The following is a 19,815-nucleotide window of genomic DNA, read 5'->3' as shown; positions in this document are numbered from 1 at the left end:
GACAATTGCTGGATGCAAATGCTGTAAAGGTTAATATCTAAAACTTTGTGGTACGCACGGCACACTGTTCGTGGTGGTGGTAGTTTGGTTTGGTTTGGGTTGGTTCGGTTGTATGGTTAGGTAGGTACAACAAAACTCGTAGCGCGCACGAACCGTAAACGGAAAAATTTTGTATGCCTCCCAGCGTTCGACTTGTTCAAAGATTTTTTTGCACTAAAAGTGAATAATAGTAAATAAAGCACACACAAAATTTGCCCGAACGAACGGCCGGACCAAAAAAAAATAAGGTTCAAAGCTGCTCTCAATATATTTATTTATTTGTATTTACTTAATTCGACAACGACGCGCGCAGCAACCGCTCGGTTCAAAAAAAATTTTGATAATGTGGGCAGTGTGACCGCGGACCCACTGATAAAATATACGGTCTGACGAATTCAAGTTCTATTATACATATTCCTCGATTTTGATATTCCGTCGAGTATTACCAGCTATATAGAACATTTAGCCATGACTACTTAGTTTTATACGATTGATGAATCAATTTTCTACAAGATTGGATGGTTTTTAATCCTTGCTTTTATTGTATTTTGACTAAAACAACGTTTAAACAAAATAGTTCAACAAAAAATCAGTCGCAATGTTGCTGGTATTTGAAGACATGATGCGTGTATAGCCCTTTGTACACCCTATTTCGCTAATTTTATATGTAGATCACACGCAATTTATTAAGACCTTTTCTCAAATTGATATGTTTTTGACTTATTCATGTGTATTATAAGTATCTTGTATATATTTATCTCTATCCTGATACCTACTGAGCCTTGGAAGACAAACGTATTCACAATTCTATAACATTCATTACCCCCAGGGTATGTGTGCATGGAATTAGCAACATGTTTGTGTATGGAATGAGACTCATTGTTGCAAAAGCGAAACTGCGGCGAATCGGGTATTGCCTATATTTCAAGCTATATAGATTTGCCCACTTAGCTTTATCCCATAGATAAATGCATTTTCTACAAGATTGCTTCTTTTAATTACCTTTATGTATTTTATTTTGACCAAAAAACGGTTTTCAAGGAAATGTTGCCGCAACTTTAGTGCATGGAATGAGACTCATTGTTGCTAAAGCGAACTGGGGCGAACTGCGGCGAATTCAAATTCCATTCATTTAGCACTAAAAAACACCACATGGGAGCGCGGCGAAAACCAGTTTCTACAGTATGACCCTCAGAACAGCACCGAAACATACCGTCTTATTTTCAAAATATACCGTAAACATACCGATCAGAAACAAGAACTTAGCCCACTTAACCCCCCTTTATTTAAAAAGGTGATCCACTCTAGTGTATCTGGCAATATATGTCTGTATGTAAATTCTTCTTGTGGATCCATTCGTTCTCTATACTTGAAAACACATATTGCCAAGATATCGTTTACCTGGACTGCGCTAGAATTCTTAAATTTTTAGAATAACCAAGGACTTTATTTTCATACCCACTGGTCGATAGTGGGTTAATCGTCCATGATCGGATATTATATTCAAATCATGGTATTATGTTATGCTATTACTTAATGGTTACGGAGTACTCTTGATATATATTGATGTAGAGTATGACTGCCACTATTACATTATTACTGACTATCAATAATTTGTTCTACTCTGTTCTTTACGTGCAGGAAGTGTTATTCGGATCGACAGAATAGATCCACCTGAATAACTTTAACATCGGGGATTTGCAGAATATTTACCCCAGCAAGGACAGCACTCTTTTTATAAATTTGTAGCAAATAACCAGGTCTTTCCTTCAAATTAGCTATAGCTAGATCTCTTCTAGATCAATCGGCAGTAAAGATATTCTCTCCCTCTGCTCTGGAATACTTGGAGTATAAGAATATCTAATATATGTATTTGGGTGGTATTGTTACAAATATCTCATCAGTTTCATAATGTCCTTTTTCCCAGGGTATTTGAATTGTGGCAATGTGCAGAATGTTGCTGGCTCAAATTTAATGGGGTTGGAGAATTTTTCACCATATCAAAGAACAAACAAAAACCAAAACCTATTCTATGCCCTATGTTCCTTAAAGATTTAAATTTGATAGATTTCTGAAGAGTGTTGGTTAGCAGCGAATTGAAGCCGCGCTTTGGAGGCGGTCACACTAACGGTACTGAGAAAGATCTTTATATCTCCTAAAACTGAGAAACAAATACAAAATTATTTATTCCTAGCAGATTTGATGGCTTTTTTCCTAGCGATTTTATTAGGAAACCATACAAAACAAAACAAAAAATATGTATCGATAGTGTCAAACCCTTTGACCCAATCGATACTATCGATTGTCTGTGCCGCAATTCAAAATTTGGGGGTTTCTTTAACTTTGGAAATGCCGCACGCCGTCCACGCGTTGGGCAATGCTTCAATGCCGTTAAGCGGCGCCTAGTCAACTAATTTTTGGCGATGCCTAGTGGCCACGGGGTGGCAGGGCAGGGAGCTGGTAGCAAGGTGCCCAGCCCACAAATAGTTGGCGTCTCTACTCGCGTTCTATTGAATTCTTAATTTATATTTATGCTTTCAGGCCTTTCTCCCTCTCTCTCTCTCTCTCTCGCTCTCTCGAGGTGCGTGTAGGTGTGCGCCTGCCACCCAGCATAACGGGTGTGTGTGCGTGTGTGTGCTCCACTTGCAGACCGCCGTTGCGCATTTTTCATGAGCATTTTGTCCGCCTCGGGGCCGGGATGGGATTTGATGCACACTGGGTGCCTGCCGCCTCTCTGTATTTGGACGTGTGTGTACGTGGATATAATATATTTTTGTCACCACGACGGCATCTCAGGAATGCGGTGCACCAGAAATAAACCAAGTGCAAAAACCTTTAGCATCAATCTATTAATAATGCTGCATAGAATACATACATACATATCTCCTGCCTCTCGTGGCACTAGCCACACACGCACGCACGCACATACATACATATGTATGTATATAGGAGCGCCCTTTTCTTTACCCCAATCCCTGCCGTATTCTCAACTCCCTCTTGGCTGCATTTCAAGTTTAGCAGATCCGGCTTTTGACCTACGCAAAATGTTTGTCCAAACCGAAAATAGATCGCGAGTCCCGAAAGATTTGGCAACTAATTGCATTTTTAAATACCAAAACTAGATCTGGGATGGTCAGGATTATATGCCACATGATCTTTAATGTCCCTTGAAGCGATAATCGTGGATCATCCAAGCGAGATCCGTTTCGATCGATTCGATTGAACAAAAACTCCACAAAATTGTTGAAATATCTAGGACAATATCTATTCAATTTGTATTCCGATTTACAAAGATGAAACGACAAAATGATTTCATTTGGAAATTTCTTTTTGGAAGTGCAAGTATGTATGTAGGCATTCATCCACCAGTCTAATCTAGGTACAGTAGGGACATTGGGGTCCGGCAGCAGCACCAGAGCCAACACTGCCTTCCATACTGCCGTCTTCGTCGCCGCCACCGGCAGTGCCACCGCCACCGCCACCACCACCGCCGCCCTCGCCATCCATTTCCGCACTGCTGCGATAGTCATCGATGATGGCCTGCAGCTCCTGCTGGGCATCGATGAACTCCTGCTCCTCCATGCCCTCCCCCGTGTACCAGTGGAGATGGGCCTTGCGGCGCAGCATCACCGAGGAGCCGTCGAGGAGGCGCTGGAAGAGCGTCTGAATGGCGGTCGTATTGCCGATAAATGTGGCGGACATCTTGAGCCCGCGCGGCGGTATGTCGCAGATCGCCGTCTTGATGTTGTTGGGTATCCAGTCGACAAAGTTGTTCAGATTCTTATTGCGCATCCCCGTCATCAGTTGGTCCACCTCACGGGGCGACATCCTGCCCCGGAATATGCCGGCGGCGGTCAGGAGTTTACCCTGTCGCAGATCGATGGCGCACAGCAGATTGTTGCTGGAGAAGATCTGCTGGACCAGCTCCGCGACGGTGCCCTTGCTGAACTGCTGCTGCGTGCAGGTGACCAGCGGCGCGAAGCCGGGTATAAGGAAATGCAGGCGCGGAAATGGCACCATGTTCACGTAGATCTTCCTGAGGCCGGCGTTCAGCTGGCCGGGAAACCGGAGGCATGTCGTGATGCCGGACATGGTCAGGGCGACGATATGATTGATGTGCTCGTATCCGGACATTTTGATTTTCAGATTCCGATTGCAGATCTGAAACAGGGCCTCGTTGTCCAAACAGAACGTCAAATGCGAATTGTTCACCAGGGCGGGTGTGCTGAGCAGAGCATTGTAGGGCTCAACCACCACCTGGGACATGTTCGGCGAGGGTATGGTCACGTAGTTGCACAGCAGATTGTCCGGATACTGCTCGACCAGCGCCTCCATGATCAGCGAGGTCAGGCCGGAGCCGGTGCCGCCGCCAATCGAGTGGAGCAGCTGAAATCCCTGCAGGGAGTCGACGGCCTCCACCTCCCGCCTCGTGTTGTCCAGCACCTGCTGCAGGATCTCGGCCCCATCCGTATGGTAGCCGCGGGCAAAGTTGTTGCCCGCACTCTCCGACCCGGCCACAAAGTTCTCGGGCCTGTACAGCTGACTGCTGCTATGCAGCCGCTGGATGGTGCTGGCCTCCGTGTCGATGACGATGCTGCGGGCATAGAACCGCTTGCTCACCGTCGCATTGAAGAAGACATTCATGCGCTCCAGCTGCAGGGGACTGGTGCCCGCGAAACGTCCCGAGCTGTAGTCCACACCATGCTCATGAGATATGACGTGCCAGAACTGCCACAAGAACCACAAGAATGAGGAGGACAGCACGAAGGAGCCGCAGGCACATACTCACCGCATCGCCGATTGCATTGCCGGCGCCACCAATCTGCAGGGTAACGATCTCCCTCATAACGCACCATATACCACACCACTAGCTTAATTTTGAATTTTGGTTTGTAGAAAAAAACGTCCAGACGACAACACTACTGCAGCCTCATTTTGTTGCCCACTTTGCCTATCGTTCGTTCCCTTTTGACACATTTCCCACAGCTCTCCTCTCCCCTCTAGGCAGCCCTGATCAACTATTCTAGTTACAAAAGTTCTAGGTACAAAAACCACCACATTCACAATTCTTACCATACTTGTTACAATTTAATGAGAGAAGAGGAAACCGAGGTTACACAATAGCAAGTTTAAAAAAAAAAGGATAAGCTGTAAGGAAACTAGCAAGGGACTGCCGTTCCATTCCTCAAAGGTAGATGATGGGAAGGGGGCGGGGGCGAGGGGACATTTGCTTTGTGCTTTTGTTTTTGTTATACCGATTCTTGCTATTTGTCCTTCTTCTCCGCGGACAACGAATTGTACAGACGGTTCACCTCGTTGGCCACCAGGTTGTCCAGTATGACGCCATTGGTGTCGATGAAGGCCGCACAGGACTTGGCGCTGTTCAACTCACGCTGGCCCTTGGAGTCGCGCACGCTCAGGGTGAGCAGATACTTGTCGTCGTACTTCTTCATGTCAGAGCTCGCCTCCCAGGTGCGCTCCTTCTCCTTGTGCACGGCCACCGCGAAGGTGCCCTTCTCGCGGAAGCTTGTGTGGAGCGTCAGCACGCCCATTAGGGCGAAGTAGGCCAGCACGCTGAACATCAGTACGGAACGGGACTGGGGGAACGGATGGGTGTAGTCCCAGGCATGGGCCATGATGGCCACGCCAACGGCCAGGGCGCACAGGGCCAGGCGAGTGTTGACCAGACCGAACTGCTCCTTCAGATGGGGACGATCCCCCAGCAGGCAGGTCTTTACGGCATCATCCAGGGCGTGCTTCACCGCGGACCCGTCCCACTTGTTTACCTTCACCAGCTGTCGAATTTGCAAGAAAGGATTTTCCATTAAAAACATAACACAACACAACACATGACGTGTACAATAGAATTATTTCGGCCAGCGACAGCGGCTAGCCGGCACTAAGTTTTCGGTCATTATTCTGCCAATTATTCTTACCTCCTCGCCTGGCTGTGATTTGTCCTCCTTTTTGGTCATTGTGGGCGGTTCTGCTGTTCGGTTAGAGCGTTGCGGAATGTGAAAATTTAATCAAATCAGCTTGAACAAAGTTTTTCCAAGCGCTTCCTTTTTTTTGACACGACAACAAAATATTACAGCCGGACTTATCGATAGGATGTACCGACCGTATATATCGATGAAAAAACGAACTTAGCCCACTTAACCCCCCAAAATTTAAAGAGGTGAACTACTTCAGTTAAGCCGCGGGATATTATACTGTATATAAATTCTTCTTTTAGATCCATCCTCACTTTGCTTAAAAAATTACCACGATATCTATCGCCTGAACTAATCTTTTTCGTTTTTAATCAGCTACAGAAAATCACGGATGGCCGTGACAATGTGCCACAGCGTGTTCCGTTTCCGAATTTGACATTGACTTTGTTTCCAAAACGAATCCTTGTCTGTCGGTCATGCTTTGTTTTTTATGTTTCGATAATCTACTCCGCTCAAGTATCATTCCAAAATTGTTTGCTCTGTCCGAGAAAAATAGCTTGTTCAGCTTGATAGTTATATGGGGTACCTCGCCGTGTGCCTCACGAAATTCGTCCAGCAGACGGTAGTAGTGCTCCGTGGCTATCGGTTCAGTGCTGGCCTTACAATTGGCATGGTCCTCGCTTTCCTCCTCGAGGAGGAAATTCTTCTACTGCGCGAGAGCATAGGGCAGATTCTCAATATTCCCTGGGCTCTGCTGTCCGATGCCCTCACGCAGTACAAGAATTTCCTTATTGAAGGGGGAAGCTAGGACCACGCAAATTGCAATGCCAGCAGTGATCCCATAGCCATATGGGGGACCTCGCCGTGTGCCTCAGGAAATTCGTGCAGCAGACGGTAGTAGTGCTCCGTGGCTATCGGTTCAGTGCTGGCCTTACAATTGGCATGGTCCTCGCTTTCCTCCTCGAGGAGGAAATTCTTCTACTGCGCGAGGGCATAGGGCAGATTCTCAATATTCCCTGGGCTCTGCTGTCCGATGCCCTCACGCAGTCCAAGAATTTCCTCCTCGAGGAGGAAAGATAGGACCACGCAAATTGCAATGACAGCAGTGAGCCCATAGCGACGGAGCCTTACCACCGGCTGTTGGACGAACTGTCTGGGGCATACGGCAAGGTCCCCCAGATAAATCTTAAGCTGAACAAGATATTCCTCAAGTGGCTGGACGAGAGCGACTACCTTCATTCTCAGAGCGGAGATTCAACGGTGAGAGGCAAAATCCACATCACAGGCTTCCACTCAATGCCTAACCCCAAACTTTCTTGCAGTGTCTCCCACTCCAGCTGCGACGGATCACTTTCCAATTATGGGTGGACTTCCTACTGCACGTCAACAAACTCATGGTCGGCACCTGAAGAGGAGGCATTCGGAAAGGTCATGTCGGTCAATGGGGAGCAACAAAAGACGCTGGACGAGAACCGAAACCTGCCCAAGGACCAAGGACCAAGGACTGCACAATCATCAAGTTCCTACAGAATGCCTATCACCGGAACATTTGGGACACGGACAGCTTTTTACTGGAGACCCAACTGTCCACCAGTTGCCGAACATATTCTGCGAGCAGCTTCATCCGATTCCGGCATTCCTCCACGGACTGGATTTGATGTCTACTGTGCATAAAGTATCTTCAGAATTTGGCTCTCCTGCTCATCTTTCACAGAGAGTTTATCCAGAAAGCAAGAAGCCACCAAAACCCCGGCCCTCTCCATTTCTTCCTTCGGCATCTTGGAAAACGGCACAGGCTGTAGCCCATTCGCAAGGCAATCCGTGATCTTCTGTAGCTGATTAAAAGCCAATGGCAACAAGCTATTAATTGACCTCATTTTGTGTTCTATTTATTTATATTCTTGTGTTGATCAGTTTTGTGTTGTATTCTATTGTTGTATGCAGTTACATGCAAAGCGTTGAATGGCTCTTGACGACGCGGCGGTAGCCGAACGCCAGAGCCGAAGACCCTGGGATCCAGTTTCATGTGTTCGATGTGCTGTATGAACTGGCACATCTATATACTGTATGGTTAGTGGTTCCATAAACCATTCGTTTTTTTATGGTTCGACAATGGGTTAGTCGTTCTCTGTCCATGATCCCAAATCATATTCCTTCATTTTGATTTTTCGTTTAATATTACTTGCTAGATGGGACCCTCAGCACTCAACATAAATTGGCAATTGATAAGTTCTCCCTTTTATTGGATTATTTATAAAATATGGCTTAAAAGGTCAACAAAAACATCCACTTAATAAACTTTGCTACATGGTATCTACACGTTTTGCTACATGTAAACTGCATACGAGAAGAAGACAACAAACTTGAACTGGAACCGGACCTGGAACTGGCAAAAAGTTCACAGAAATTAATATTCAAATATTCAAATGCTGCGAAGCCCCCATAGCATTATGCAAGTATATACTTATATATAGTAGACTTATGTCCACATAAGCGCAAGTCAAACGCTTTTCCTCCGTCCCTTCATTACCAGAACAAAACAGAAGCTTCTGCTGTTGGTATTGCAAATTTATTCGCTACCCTTTTTCAAACAACGTACTCGTCTCATATTTACAACGCATCCACTCCGTATCCGTACCAGTTACCTCAAGCTAACAGCATTTTTCTGCCCTTTTTCGAGGAAAGCGTTGTTCTGGAAGGTCTGTCCATAGATGACAGGACATTTCGTTTTCTGCGGGTCCAGATAAGGTACCAAGTTGCATCTTAAAACACTGTTCCCAGTCCCTTTGCAAACCCTTGAACTTTCTCTTCAACCTCTCCTTGGAACAGTCTTGTCTCCCAGTAATTTGGAATGAGTCCTACATCATTCCACTTCAAAAAAAAGGTTCAAGATCAAACATTGAAAACTATCGTGGTATCGCAAAGCTTTCCGCCATCCCGAAGCTTCTTGAGTTCCTGGTCACCCGGCAACTGCAACATCTTTGTTTTAGCTTGATATCTCCGTCGCAACACGGTTTTTTCAGACATCGTTCAACATCGACTAACCTTCTTGAGTTTTCTAACCTAATCCACCGTGGTTTTCAAATTGGTTTGCAGACGGATGTAGTTTTTACGGACTTCAGCAAGGCATTCGATTCTGTGAACCATGCTTATTCACAAGCTCTCTTTATTACTTAGGGTTCCCAACGAATCTTCCTGTATAGAAGAGAATCAACTAATCTTCTTTTCTGAACCTTTCCAAATGCAAACTTATGACATTTTACCGTCGTGCTCCTCATTTTGTCCCATATGTTCTAGGAAATCATGTCCTTGAGCGAATTTCGAGTTCAAATGACCTCGGAGTCCTTTTTGATCATAAGATGTGTTTTAACACCCATATAGCTGCAACTGTAAATAAAGCTAAGGGTGTTTTAGCGTTCATCAAGCGTTGGTCCAAGGCGTTTGACAACCCGTACGTTACGAAAAAACTGTACATCTCGTTGGTACGTCCTATATTGGAGTATTGTTCTTGTGTGTGGAGCCCGCAGTATAAAGAGCAGCAGGCTGTTGTTGAATCCGTGCAAAAGCAATTTTTAATTTTTGCCCTCCGGAACTTAAACTGGGACTCGGGTAGAATCTTGCCACCCTACCGGTCTAGGCTAAATCTTATTGACCTGCCGTCGTTGCACCATCTCAGAATATGCAATGGCGTAATGTTCGTGCACAAGCTCCTTCTCGGGACTGTTGACTCCCAAACTCTCTTGGGTTAGATTGACTTGGCCGTTCCATCTAGACCTACCCGTACTTTTAGGCCTATCCGTCTACCCATATGTAGGTCTAATTATGCTGATCATGAACCTTTTAGGGTTTTATGCCATAATTATAACTCCCTCTGTCAAACCCTATCCCCTGAACTGTCTCTTAAACTAATTGCATGCAATATTTATAATCACTTAAATTTAGCTAAGGACAAAAAGGTGAGTCCATTACGAAATATCGCCTACTATATATGAAAGTAGGAAGGTGTATGCCCTTGAGAGGGAAACAAGAGTGAATAAACTAAACTTTTTAAAATTGAAAATCAGTGAAAAAATATAAAAAACTGATATATCAAAAATATATTTTTATACTGAGTTGTTTTTTCTTACGATTGGAAAGCCTTGGAAAAATCACGAAGCCTGCAAATGGATACTGTTTATTTTGCTCCTAGAATGTTTGTATAAATTGATAAATTTTACATAAATTGTCCTTTTATTTTCAACATTCAAATACAAAAAAAAAAATAATTGTGTACAAAAATAATTGTTAAAACGAGGGGGAACGCTATGAGTTGCTGCGGACACCGCAACTCTACAGTTATACCGGATACTAAGTCAGTATGGCTCTCCGCCGGCAGACGCCGTTAATATTAAACGACACGACAAAGAGTGCGTGCGAGAGAGACAGAAAATCAGTCTGAGCGTGACGTCGGGCGCTGCGTAGCCACTGCAAATTGATTTGTTCCTTTTGGCTGATCTGATCCAGATTCAGCAATCTGATAGATATGGTCGTTATCTATGATTCTGCGTTTTTAGTTTTCTCGAATCTGCAATATTGTGGATGCAACAGATTTTCGTCCTTTTGGCGGGGCGAAGTTTTGAAATATTTTTGTAGCAGTGAAGCACAGAAGTCTGGATCCGAAACATCGTTGCTCTAGCTCTTATAGTCTTTGAGCACTAGGCGCTGAAGGGGACGGACAGACGGACGGACGGACAGACAGACAGGGCTCAATCGACTCGGCTATTGATGCTGATCAAGAATATATATAAACTTTATAGGGTCGGAAACGATTCCTTCTGGACGTTACACACATCCATTTTCACCACAAATCTAATATACCCCAATACTCATTTTGAGTATCGCGTATAAAAAGATTAATTGTGTACAAAAATAATTGTTAAAAAAATATCTAAAAATACAGAGTATGCGTCTAACAGTGGAATTGTTTTACATCGACTTCATTTGCGCCATCAAATCCTCCAGGCTGGTGTCATCCACCGGCGCCGTGGCCGCCTGCGTTGCCTCCGCGCTGGATTTTTCCGGTGCCTCATAGGCCAGACGCAGTCCCTGACCCACATCGGTGCTCTGGGACAGATCGGTAGGAGCATTGGAAGGGGCATCTTCCGCCACCAGTTCAATGCCCCAGTCGTTGCTAGCGTGCAGAGGTTCGTCGGTGGGTGCCTCCTCCTGGACGACCACGGGCTTTGGCCTCGCCTGGAACTCCTTCTGTCGCAACAGACAGTTTCGATCATCGCACTGGGGATTCGGTTTCAGCGTCATTTTGGGAAAGAAATCATTCAGTGCATTGTAGCCCAGATAATCGGAGACTTCGCCAAAGTTCAGCAAATACTTGAGGGCGTTCTGCACCAGGAATCCCGCTGTGATGCCCATTGTGGTGGGCAACGAGGCGGCACACACGCCCTCCCGCTTCAGGGTCTTCTCGTCAATGTTCTCGGCCACCACCAGGGGCGGGGCGCAGGCGAAACAGGCAGTGTCCCCGGGACGTAGAAACTGTATATGGCCGGAGACGGCGTTCTCCGACACGCCTGACTCGAACCAGTTGAGGCACTTCTCATTGCAGGCTGCATTGATGGCCATGCGGGCCTCGAAGTTGTCCACACAGCTCAGGACCAGATCCACGGGCTCGCCAGCCACAGTACCATCGCCCGTTATCGTGTTGAGAAAGTTATCGAAGTTATCAATGGTGGTGATGTTGTAGTTGTGCGTCTCGATGCGGACATCGGGATTGATAAAGGTCAGCGTGCGGGCGGCGGCCTCCACCTTGGACAGACCCGCCTGGTCGGGCGTGAAGAACAGCCGATTCATGTTGGCCAGCTCCACCTTGTCGTAGTCAAACAGGATCAGCTTTCCAATGCCGCAACTAAAAGAATACCAATACGAAGAGAACATCAGCTATTCAGATTGCACTTCCTTTCTGGTTCCCTTACCGCGTAAGCATATCGGCCGTGACGCTGCCCACACCGCCCACGCCCACAATGGCCACCGTCTTGTCCCGTATGCGCTCATAGTTCTTGACAATGTTCATGCGCTGGAGGGCCATTAGTCGGCTGTAGGGATTCGAGTCTACCACCTCGGCGGACATGTGTTCGATGCGGTCTCGGCTTTGCCGGATGACGGCCCGCTGCTCCTCCACCTCCGTCTTCAGCTCGGCGATGATGGCCTGCAGTTCATCGATGGCGTTGGTCATGGTCTTGCAGAAGAAAACAACGAAAATTTCGAAAAAACAAATCCGACTTGTGGAATGAGCCCGCTGTCGTCGTGTCACCCAGTGTGACCGCGGACCCACTGATAAAATATACGGTCTGACGAATTCAAGTTCTATTATACATATTCCTCGATTTTGATATTCCGTCGAATATTACTAGCTATATAAAACATTTAGCCATGACTACTTAATTTTATACGATTGATGAATCAATTTTCTACAAGATTGGATGGTTTTTAATCCTTGCTTTTATTGTATTTTGACTAAAACAACGTTTAAACAAAATAGTTCAACAAAAAATCAGTCGCAATGTTGCTGGTATTTGAAGACATGATGCGTGTATAGCCCTTTGTACACCCTATTTCGCTAATTTTATATGTAGATCAAACGCAATTTATTAAGACCTTTTCTCAAATTGATATGTTTTTGACTTATTCATGTGTATTATTAGTATCTTGCATATATTTATCTCTATCCTGATACCTACTGAGCCTTGGAAGACAGACGTATTCACAGTTCTATAACATCCATTACCCCCAGGGTATGTGTGCATGGAATCGATTCAAAAAACGACCAATTGCTCATATTCTTTGTTCCGTTGAATAATACTATCTATATGGAAAATTTAGCCATGCCCACTCAATTTTGTACGATTGATGAATCAATTCTATACATGATTGGCCTATTCGAAATACTTGCTTTTATTGGATTTCTATATAACATTGAAAATTAAATTAATAGATGACAAAAATACCATTTAGCACTAAAAAAAACCACATGGGAGCGCGGCGAAAACCAGTTTCTACAGTATGACCCTCAGAACAGCACCGAAATATACGGTCTCATTTGAAAAATATACCGTAAATATACTGACGAATTCAGTTATATTTTACATATTCGTCGTTTTTGATCTTCCGTGGAATATTACTATCTAGATAGAACTTTCAGCCACGCCCACATAATTTTATCCGATTAATGAATCAATTTTCTACTTAACTGGCTAATTTTAAATACTTGTTTTTATTGAATTTTGCGTAAAAAGAGCGAAAATGGTCAAACCAAAAATAACGAAAGAGGATAGTCGTTCCTATTGTTTAATTTTGAATTTCGTCGAATATTATTAGCTAGATAAAACATTTTGACCACATAATTTTATCCGATTAATAGATCAATTTTCTATTTGACTGGCTTACTTTAAACTTTACTTTATAACCAGCCATTTAAACTTTTAAAGTGTTTCAAAAAAACAAGTTGAATTTTGGTTTACAGACAATTTTGATTATATTAGCCCAACCTTAAATATAACAGCAAGAAAATTTGAGAGAGTACATATTCTGAATCTACCGGAGTGATAAACCAAATAAGTTCGAATTAAATCTAACATACAAAATAAGTAAAAATAGGTAAAGTATGTTTCACTGGGATCTTTCTATTCCTGTTGATTTAATTATTAATTAACTTTATGAAGATTTAGATTCATATCTTCCAAATTCGTATTCCGACTGTATTAGCTTATGACATTTATAGTTAACTTTTTTTTTAATACATATCAGGGGAGCACATGTCCCGTGATACATACATATGTACATATGCATACATATGTATCTCCTTAGATATTCATTAACGCCCAGGCATCGCCTGGAAATCTTAGGAAATTTAAGCACATCAGCGGCTGTTCCGTTTGTATACGCTCTTTGATTGTTTATACCCAACAGGATATGATCACCAAAGACAGCTGTTTCGGTGAGAAAATGAAAGGTGTGCCAATCGATGTTCCATCTCCGAGCTCCACGGCTGAGTCCTCAGAGTCTCACCATACTCAGAGGACTCCCCGGAGAGCCGAGAGAACCGAGTCGCCTCTTTTCGTACCGAGGGAACTTGGGGTATCCGAGTGTTCCATCGGCTGTCAATCCAACGCCAAGACTATTTCAGTGCAAACTTGTACAAATTTCTTGATCTCTAGGATTAATACTTTCGTGGAGGCATTATCTCGGGCACCGAATTGCAAGTTTCCTTGGGGGATTCACATGCATCTGTCTAATCGATCGGGCCCAACGGTGGCAGTTGCGGTAATTTGGCGTAAGGGCCCCAAAAATAGTTGCCACAGACGGACAGACAGACAGAAAGACGTCGAGAAAAGGTAAGAAAAGAAAAGAAAAGACATAAAGCAAGAGTCGGAGACACACCAAATTGATTTTATCAGTAATGAATAATAATGCCATGCCTAATAAGCGACTACTACTGCCGCCTTCCATCTTCCATTTGGGCCGACAACGCTGATGACGACGAAGTGGATGTGAATGGTGACGGCTCATTACATAAACGATGGCGCATTGCACCGACTCCAGTCTGTCTGTCTACCGGTCTGCCGGTCTGCCAGTCAGCCAGTCTGCGGGGCTTATTAGAGTTAATTGTTAACAGCTCCCAACGGGTGACACTTTTTTTGAATTTTTTATCTCTATTTCAAGAGAGTTTTCTCAATTTTTGTATTCCACACTTGATGTTTTTGTATACCCTTTAGACGCAGAGGGTTTTTCAAATGGAATCTTCCCATGCCTCTGAAGGCTCTATTCAAATCCTTCCAAAGGGAAAATATATGTGTGATATTAGCTACTTATAGTATCGTTTGCCCGCAAACAAAGAGGTCGAGAGAACTGAAAGGGCGTACAGGTATCGGTGCAGCAAACACTGATGGTTTCTTTTTTGGTTTTTTTGGAGCTGCATTCATCGGCAGTTCAATCGTCGAACTTGGCAACTGTTGTCCCCCTTAACGCTTAATGGGATTGCATTAGGGCGGGCCAGAGGGAGGGCAAGGCTCCAGTTCCAGGCCCAGACATTATGCAATGCGACGATGCGTTTAACGCGATTGCTGGATCCAAAATTGGCAAACAGAAGCCCAATTGCGGCGCGGCCCAACCATAGCTTTGGTCTGTTTTCCTCCATTGATAATTAAGCCCCAAGCTCAAGTGGAAGATATATGTATGGAGGATATGGCCAGCACACAAATCAGCGGCAACAGCAACAGCAACTCCCGCTGTATTGGCTTTTTTGGTGAGAGCTCTGGGCCGGAGCTTGCCCCAAGGGTTTCCCTGTTTCGGGCCATGACCTGCCCCAAGTGATTTGCGTAACACAATGGACGGGGGTGTAGGGCGGCAGAGACGTTGGTCGCCCCTTGTTTTTGGCTTTCCCAGCCAGTCACGACCGTCGCAATTTTCTTGTCACTGTCGCCCGAAAAAAGCGCGGCGCCGCGGCACACGCAACAAAACGAAGCATTAACAGCAGTGCCCGCGCAGTGGCGGCAGTGGCAGCAGCGGCAGCAGCGGTAGTTGAAACGGCAAACAAACAAAGCAGTGGCGACACAAACAACGGCAGCAATGGTAACAGTGGCAGCAACAGCAGCCGCAGCCGCAGCAGCAGAGGCAACTCCCGATTGCCGCGCTGATAAGAAGGCGGACAAATTGTGGATAAAATCGAGCCGAATGTCAAATGATCTTTCAAAGATCAATTATATAATTATCGATCAAAAGCTATCGATGGGCGGTTGACAGTGCGAGTAATACTACTAAAGGTCTCTATATGCTGTTTGCACTGGGACTGCGTCAAGTTTCTTTGCAGGAGACCCAGTTTTTTGTTTCATAGGATTAGCATTGGGGTCAAAAAGCTCCGTCTAATCGACATGAAACATAATCCTTAAAACACTGCTGGATCGATGGTTTTCATGGTGTGAGGAAGAACACCCACAAACTCCATAAAGAAATGGCTGAAAACGATAACTAAATATGAAATATGAAGTCTCTATAGTCGCTCAAATCGCTACAACCAGTGTCTGCCCATGTAAAATCCCACCCCGGGTCATTCCGTTATCGAAATTCCATATAAAAAGGCTTTACATAAGTTTGCTATAAGGCTTGTTCCAATTTCGACTCTTCCCCTCTAATTAATCGGCAGATATATGGGTGATATGTGTCTATCTTTGCAGGTCTTTAGTTTTTGAAACTGAAGTAGTGTTGGCAGTGAACGATTTAATCACCAATTAGATCTCGATTACCCCAAAACGAAGTGGCTACTATTATTTTCGAATCAATACCGATTCCAGACTCTGCTCTATTCTTCCACGGAGTCCCAAAGCCCAGCTCTCTCTCTCTCTCTCGTATACATCTATGTGGATATGCTCTCCTCGGGCAGGGTATAAATAGTTTGCTCGCAAAAACAGCAACAACCGCAATGAACTTGCTGCCTGCTGCTGTTGGAGTCTCGGCCTCTGCCGCTGTCGCTGTCGCTGCCGCTGCCACTGATGCTGCCTCTGGCTCTGGCTCGGCCTCTGCCAGTGCGGCTGCTTCGCTGCTGCTGCCTCGGCAAGCAGTTTCCATTTCATTTTTAAGCTAACGTTCAGCGCGTTCAGCGTTTTAATATTTAATTGTCGTCGATCGCGAGCGGTTGCCATTGCTGTCCATAGCTGACCATTGCTGACCGTTGTTTGGTTCCACTGTGCCACTGCCACGGACTTACCGTTACCGTTAAGCGTTGTGTGTGCCCCGTGCCCCCTGTGCCACTGCCACTGCCGTTTGGCCAATATTTACCGCGATCTTTTTGTTCAGTGATATTTGATTTGTTGTTAAGTGCCACGCCTGTTGCCAGGATCTTCTCCAGAATGCCGACCCCTTCCGTGGCCTGCCTATGCCTGGCTCTACTGTTCGTCGCGTGGCATCCACATCGTACCGTCGGCCGCAGCTACAGCAGCGGCCTGATCTTCTACGAGCTGGCCACGCACACGCCCTATCTGCCGCCCACGGTGAGCGTGTCGCGGGGTCGCAACCTGGCCAGCGTCAAGTACTCGTCGAAGGGCTCCATCTGGTCCACATTTGGACAGCCGTGCGAGTGCCGTGGCCCCGTCTGCGGATGCTGTGCCGGCCTCAAGGTGGATCAGTACAAATTCGATCAAAAAGGTGAGTAGGGGTCGACCGGGTCGTGAAGTGTCAAATACCAAAAGAGCAGATGTCTTTGATGGATGAAGGATATTTTCCTTTCTTGATAATAGGCAATGGGCATGGACCCCCCTGCTCTCCCAGAGTTCTGTGATAATAGACCAGGGATCCGAAAAATTAGGCAAGAGGCAATTAGCTAGAGATGCGAATAAGAAATAGTTTTGGGAATATCAGATTAAATTAGAAAAGTTTTGCCCTTGGATTGACTCAAAAATGCATCGATTGGTATCATTCCGATGACGTTTTATTCCGCTTGAATACAAGATCAGTTTCAATCAGGAATTATAAGTTCTAAAGCTCCTTCCGACGATCATCTATCATCTATTGAAACTACTGCAATGATCATGGCTATCGCACTGCTTGATCTGCGGATAGAGATGCGATCTACAGTAAGTGCTGTCAGTGATCGTGAACCAGAGTCAAGAGCAGTTGTGCTTCCACATATGGTGGTACCAGACCCTAGAAAGACACATAGATCAAGACCTGGTCTCTGGCACTTTGGCATTCCCAGTCCTAGTCGTGGCAGATGCTCCGGGGGGCCTGGCCGATTTCCTTGGCAAAGATCTCGGCGGTGTGTGGTGGCCGCATGCCAGAGACAACAATAGCAATAACAGTGGTTTAGCTGTACTTGAATCTCGTTTCGATTTCGTTTCGTTTCGTGACATGGTTGCATTTGCCAATCAAAATGCCACAAATTGTTGGCGCTTGGAGCGCTCTGCCTGGCTCTGCCTCTGCCTTCGCCTCGCTTTGGTCTAGGTCTGGCTCTGGTCTGGATTTGCGAAGCGAATCTGAATTTGCCACCCGCAACTTTCATTCATTGAATGGAATCGTTTCATAGTCTCACTCTCTTGTGCTGCCCCTAACTCACTCGTTTCCCCGCTCTCTGTCTCTGTCTCGTTTTTTGCAGTATGCGCCAACGTCACGTTCGTGCCACAGCTGGAGGAGGCGCAGCTAGAGGTGTACCTCAATGAGCGCCCCTCGTCGAAGTACGGGATCTCGGTGCGGAATCCGTCGCCGTTCTGCATACCGGTCATGATGGGGGTGCCCATGGCCATGTGCGTCCAGATGACCGACGTCGCGCTCGTAGGCAACAACCTCAACATGTGCATGGACTTTGTGGTGCGCCTGGCCACCACCGATCTCTTCGAGATGCACTTCCAGTGCATGCGAATGGGCCTCGACGGTCTCCAGTATGTGGACAAGAATGGTAAGCCCGTTCTGCCTCCCGCCGAATCATCAAAGGGCGACGATGGGGATGACGATGATGATGATGATGGTGATGATGAGGAGCAAATGGAACCGGGAACGGGTTCTGGTGCGGAGTATGACTATAACGAACCGGAATTGCCAGAGGAGAAGGAGAAGCAGCAGGAGGTGGCAGAGGAGGAGGAGCAGCCTGAACCGTTGCCGATTGAAAGTGAAATGCTAATGGCCAGCGATCAAGACCTGGCCAACAAAGAAGACCAAGTGGAGGCCGTCAACGAAGAGGAGGAGGAGGAGGAGGAGGAGTTGGAGGAGCCGGCAAAGGTAGCGGCAGAGGCAGATACAGAGGCGGAGGCGGAGACACCTGCCAATGCTGGCGAGAGTGGCCTGAAGCCAAACGAAGTAATTGAAACAATTACCAATTCAATAAGAGCCACTGAAGCGCCTCCAACAGCAGCGACGACAACAACGACATCGACTACGACCACGACAACTAGGCAGCCGATCATTGTTGTTAGTGAAGACACATACCACGAGCAGATCGATGGCGGGGAGGAGACCGAGAAGGAGGAGGCGAAGGTGGAAGAGGTGAAGATGTCAGCTGAGGAGGGGACGGAGCCAGCGGCAGAGGCAGAGGCAGAAGCACCCACAGTGGCAGAAGAAATCGAAAACGAAAACATTAGCGACAACGAGATAAATGTGGATGATGACGATAGAAATGGCGAAGACGCTGGGAAAGATGCCAAGGTGAAGGAACCCCCAGCAAAAGTGCAGCCGGAGATAGAGACGGGCACGGAGACGGAGACGGAAACAGAGACAGGCACTGAGTTATATGATATGCCAGTGCCAGTGCCAGTGGCAGAGGCAGAGTTCAACGATGACACAGCTGCCGAGGAGGCCAATAAAGCGGAAGAAGCGGACGTAGATGATGCTGAAGAGGGAGCGGATGGCGAGAGTGAAGATGGGGCTGAGGTGGAGGAAGATAACACTGATGGTGATGCGGAGGAGGAGGAGGCGGAGGCGGAGGCGGAGGAGGAGAACGAGGAAGATGAGGAGGACGAGGACGACGAAGAAGAGGAGGCTCAAACAGAGGTCACAAGCCTTGCAAGTAACTCCCAAAATAGCATTGAAAGCGCTGCAGTGCATCAAGCAGTGGATGACAAAGCAAATGCAAGCAGTGCCATACAGACAGCGAAAACGACAACGACGACAGCAGCAGCTGCCGCCAAGTCGTTATCCAGGCGCCTGCATCGACTGCATCGGCAGCGTCGCCGCAACGGCAGAGGCAGAGGCAACGGTAACCCCACCGTCAATGCCTGATAGCAAGCCAAGCAGTCTCTCCTGTGCTCTTAATTTACTCGTAATTTGTAATTTGTAATTGTTAATGAGTTGTTAATGCTAAACGAACGTT

General features: G+C 46.1%; 4 protein-coding genes across 4 annotated transcripts; 1 reads left to right on the top strand and 3 right to left on the bottom strand.

Moving 5' to 3' along the window:
* Positions 1-3,349: 3,349 nt before the first annotated feature.
* Positions 3,350-5,025, bottom strand: LOC6598432 (probable tubulin beta chain CG32396). Its single transcript, XM_002023574.2, has 2 exons — positions 4,829-5,025; positions 3,350-4,767 (listed from the first exon to the last, which is right to left on the bottom strand). Exons 1-2 carry the CDS (start codon positions 4,883-4,885, stop codon positions 3,415-3,417), a joined length of 1,410 nt encoding a protein of 469 aa, XP_002023610.1. The 5' UTR covers positions 4,886-5,025; the 3' UTR covers positions 3,350-3,414.
* Positions 5,026-5,105: 80 nt separating this feature from the next.
* On the bottom strand, positions 5,106-6,101 carry LOC6598431 (signal peptidase complex subunit 2). The gene is made up of 2 exons (XM_026992865.1): positions 5,976-6,101; positions 5,106-5,834 (listed from the first exon to the last, which is right to left on the bottom strand). Exons 1-2 carry the CDS (start codon positions 6,012-6,014, stop codon positions 5,304-5,306), a joined length of 570 nt encoding a protein of 189 aa, XP_026848666.1. The 5' UTR covers positions 6,015-6,101; the 3' UTR covers positions 5,106-5,303.
* A 4,767-nt stretch (positions 6,102-10,868) lies between these two features.
* Positions 10,869-12,288, bottom strand: LOC6598428 (ubiquitin-like modifier-activating enzyme 5). Its single transcript, XM_026992804.1, has 2 exons — positions 11,939-12,288; positions 10,869-11,871 (listed from the first exon to the last, which is right to left on the bottom strand). The coding sequence occupies exons 1-2, from the start codon at positions 12,196-12,198 to the stop codon at positions 10,938-10,940; spliced, it is 1,194 nt and encodes a 397-aa protein (XP_026848605.1). The 5' UTR covers positions 12,199-12,288; the 3' UTR covers positions 10,869-10,937.
* Positions 12,289-16,867: 4,579 nt separating this feature from the next.
* LOC6598427 (acidic leucine-rich nuclear phosphoprotein 32-related protein 1) lies at positions 16,868-19,768 on the top strand. The gene is made up of 4 exons (XM_026992907.1): positions 16,868-17,162; positions 18,109-18,668; positions 18,753-19,398; positions 19,728-19,768. Exons 1-4 carry the CDS (start codon positions 16,868-16,870, stop codon positions 19,766-19,768), a joined length of 1,542 nt encoding a protein of 513 aa, XP_026848708.1.
* Positions 19,769-19,815: the final 47 nt, after the last annotated feature.

The sequence above is a fragment of the Drosophila persimilis genome, unplaced genomic scaffold, assembly GCF_003286085.1.
Source record: "Drosophila persimilis strain 14011-0111.01,24,50 unplaced genomic scaffold, DperRS2 tig00000793-arrow-arrow-pilon, whole genome shotgun sequence".
Lineage (NCBI taxonomy): Eukaryota > Metazoa > Arthropoda > Insecta > Diptera > Drosophilidae > Drosophila > Drosophila persimilis.
This window is presented reverse-complemented; position numbering and strand designations above follow the sequence as displayed.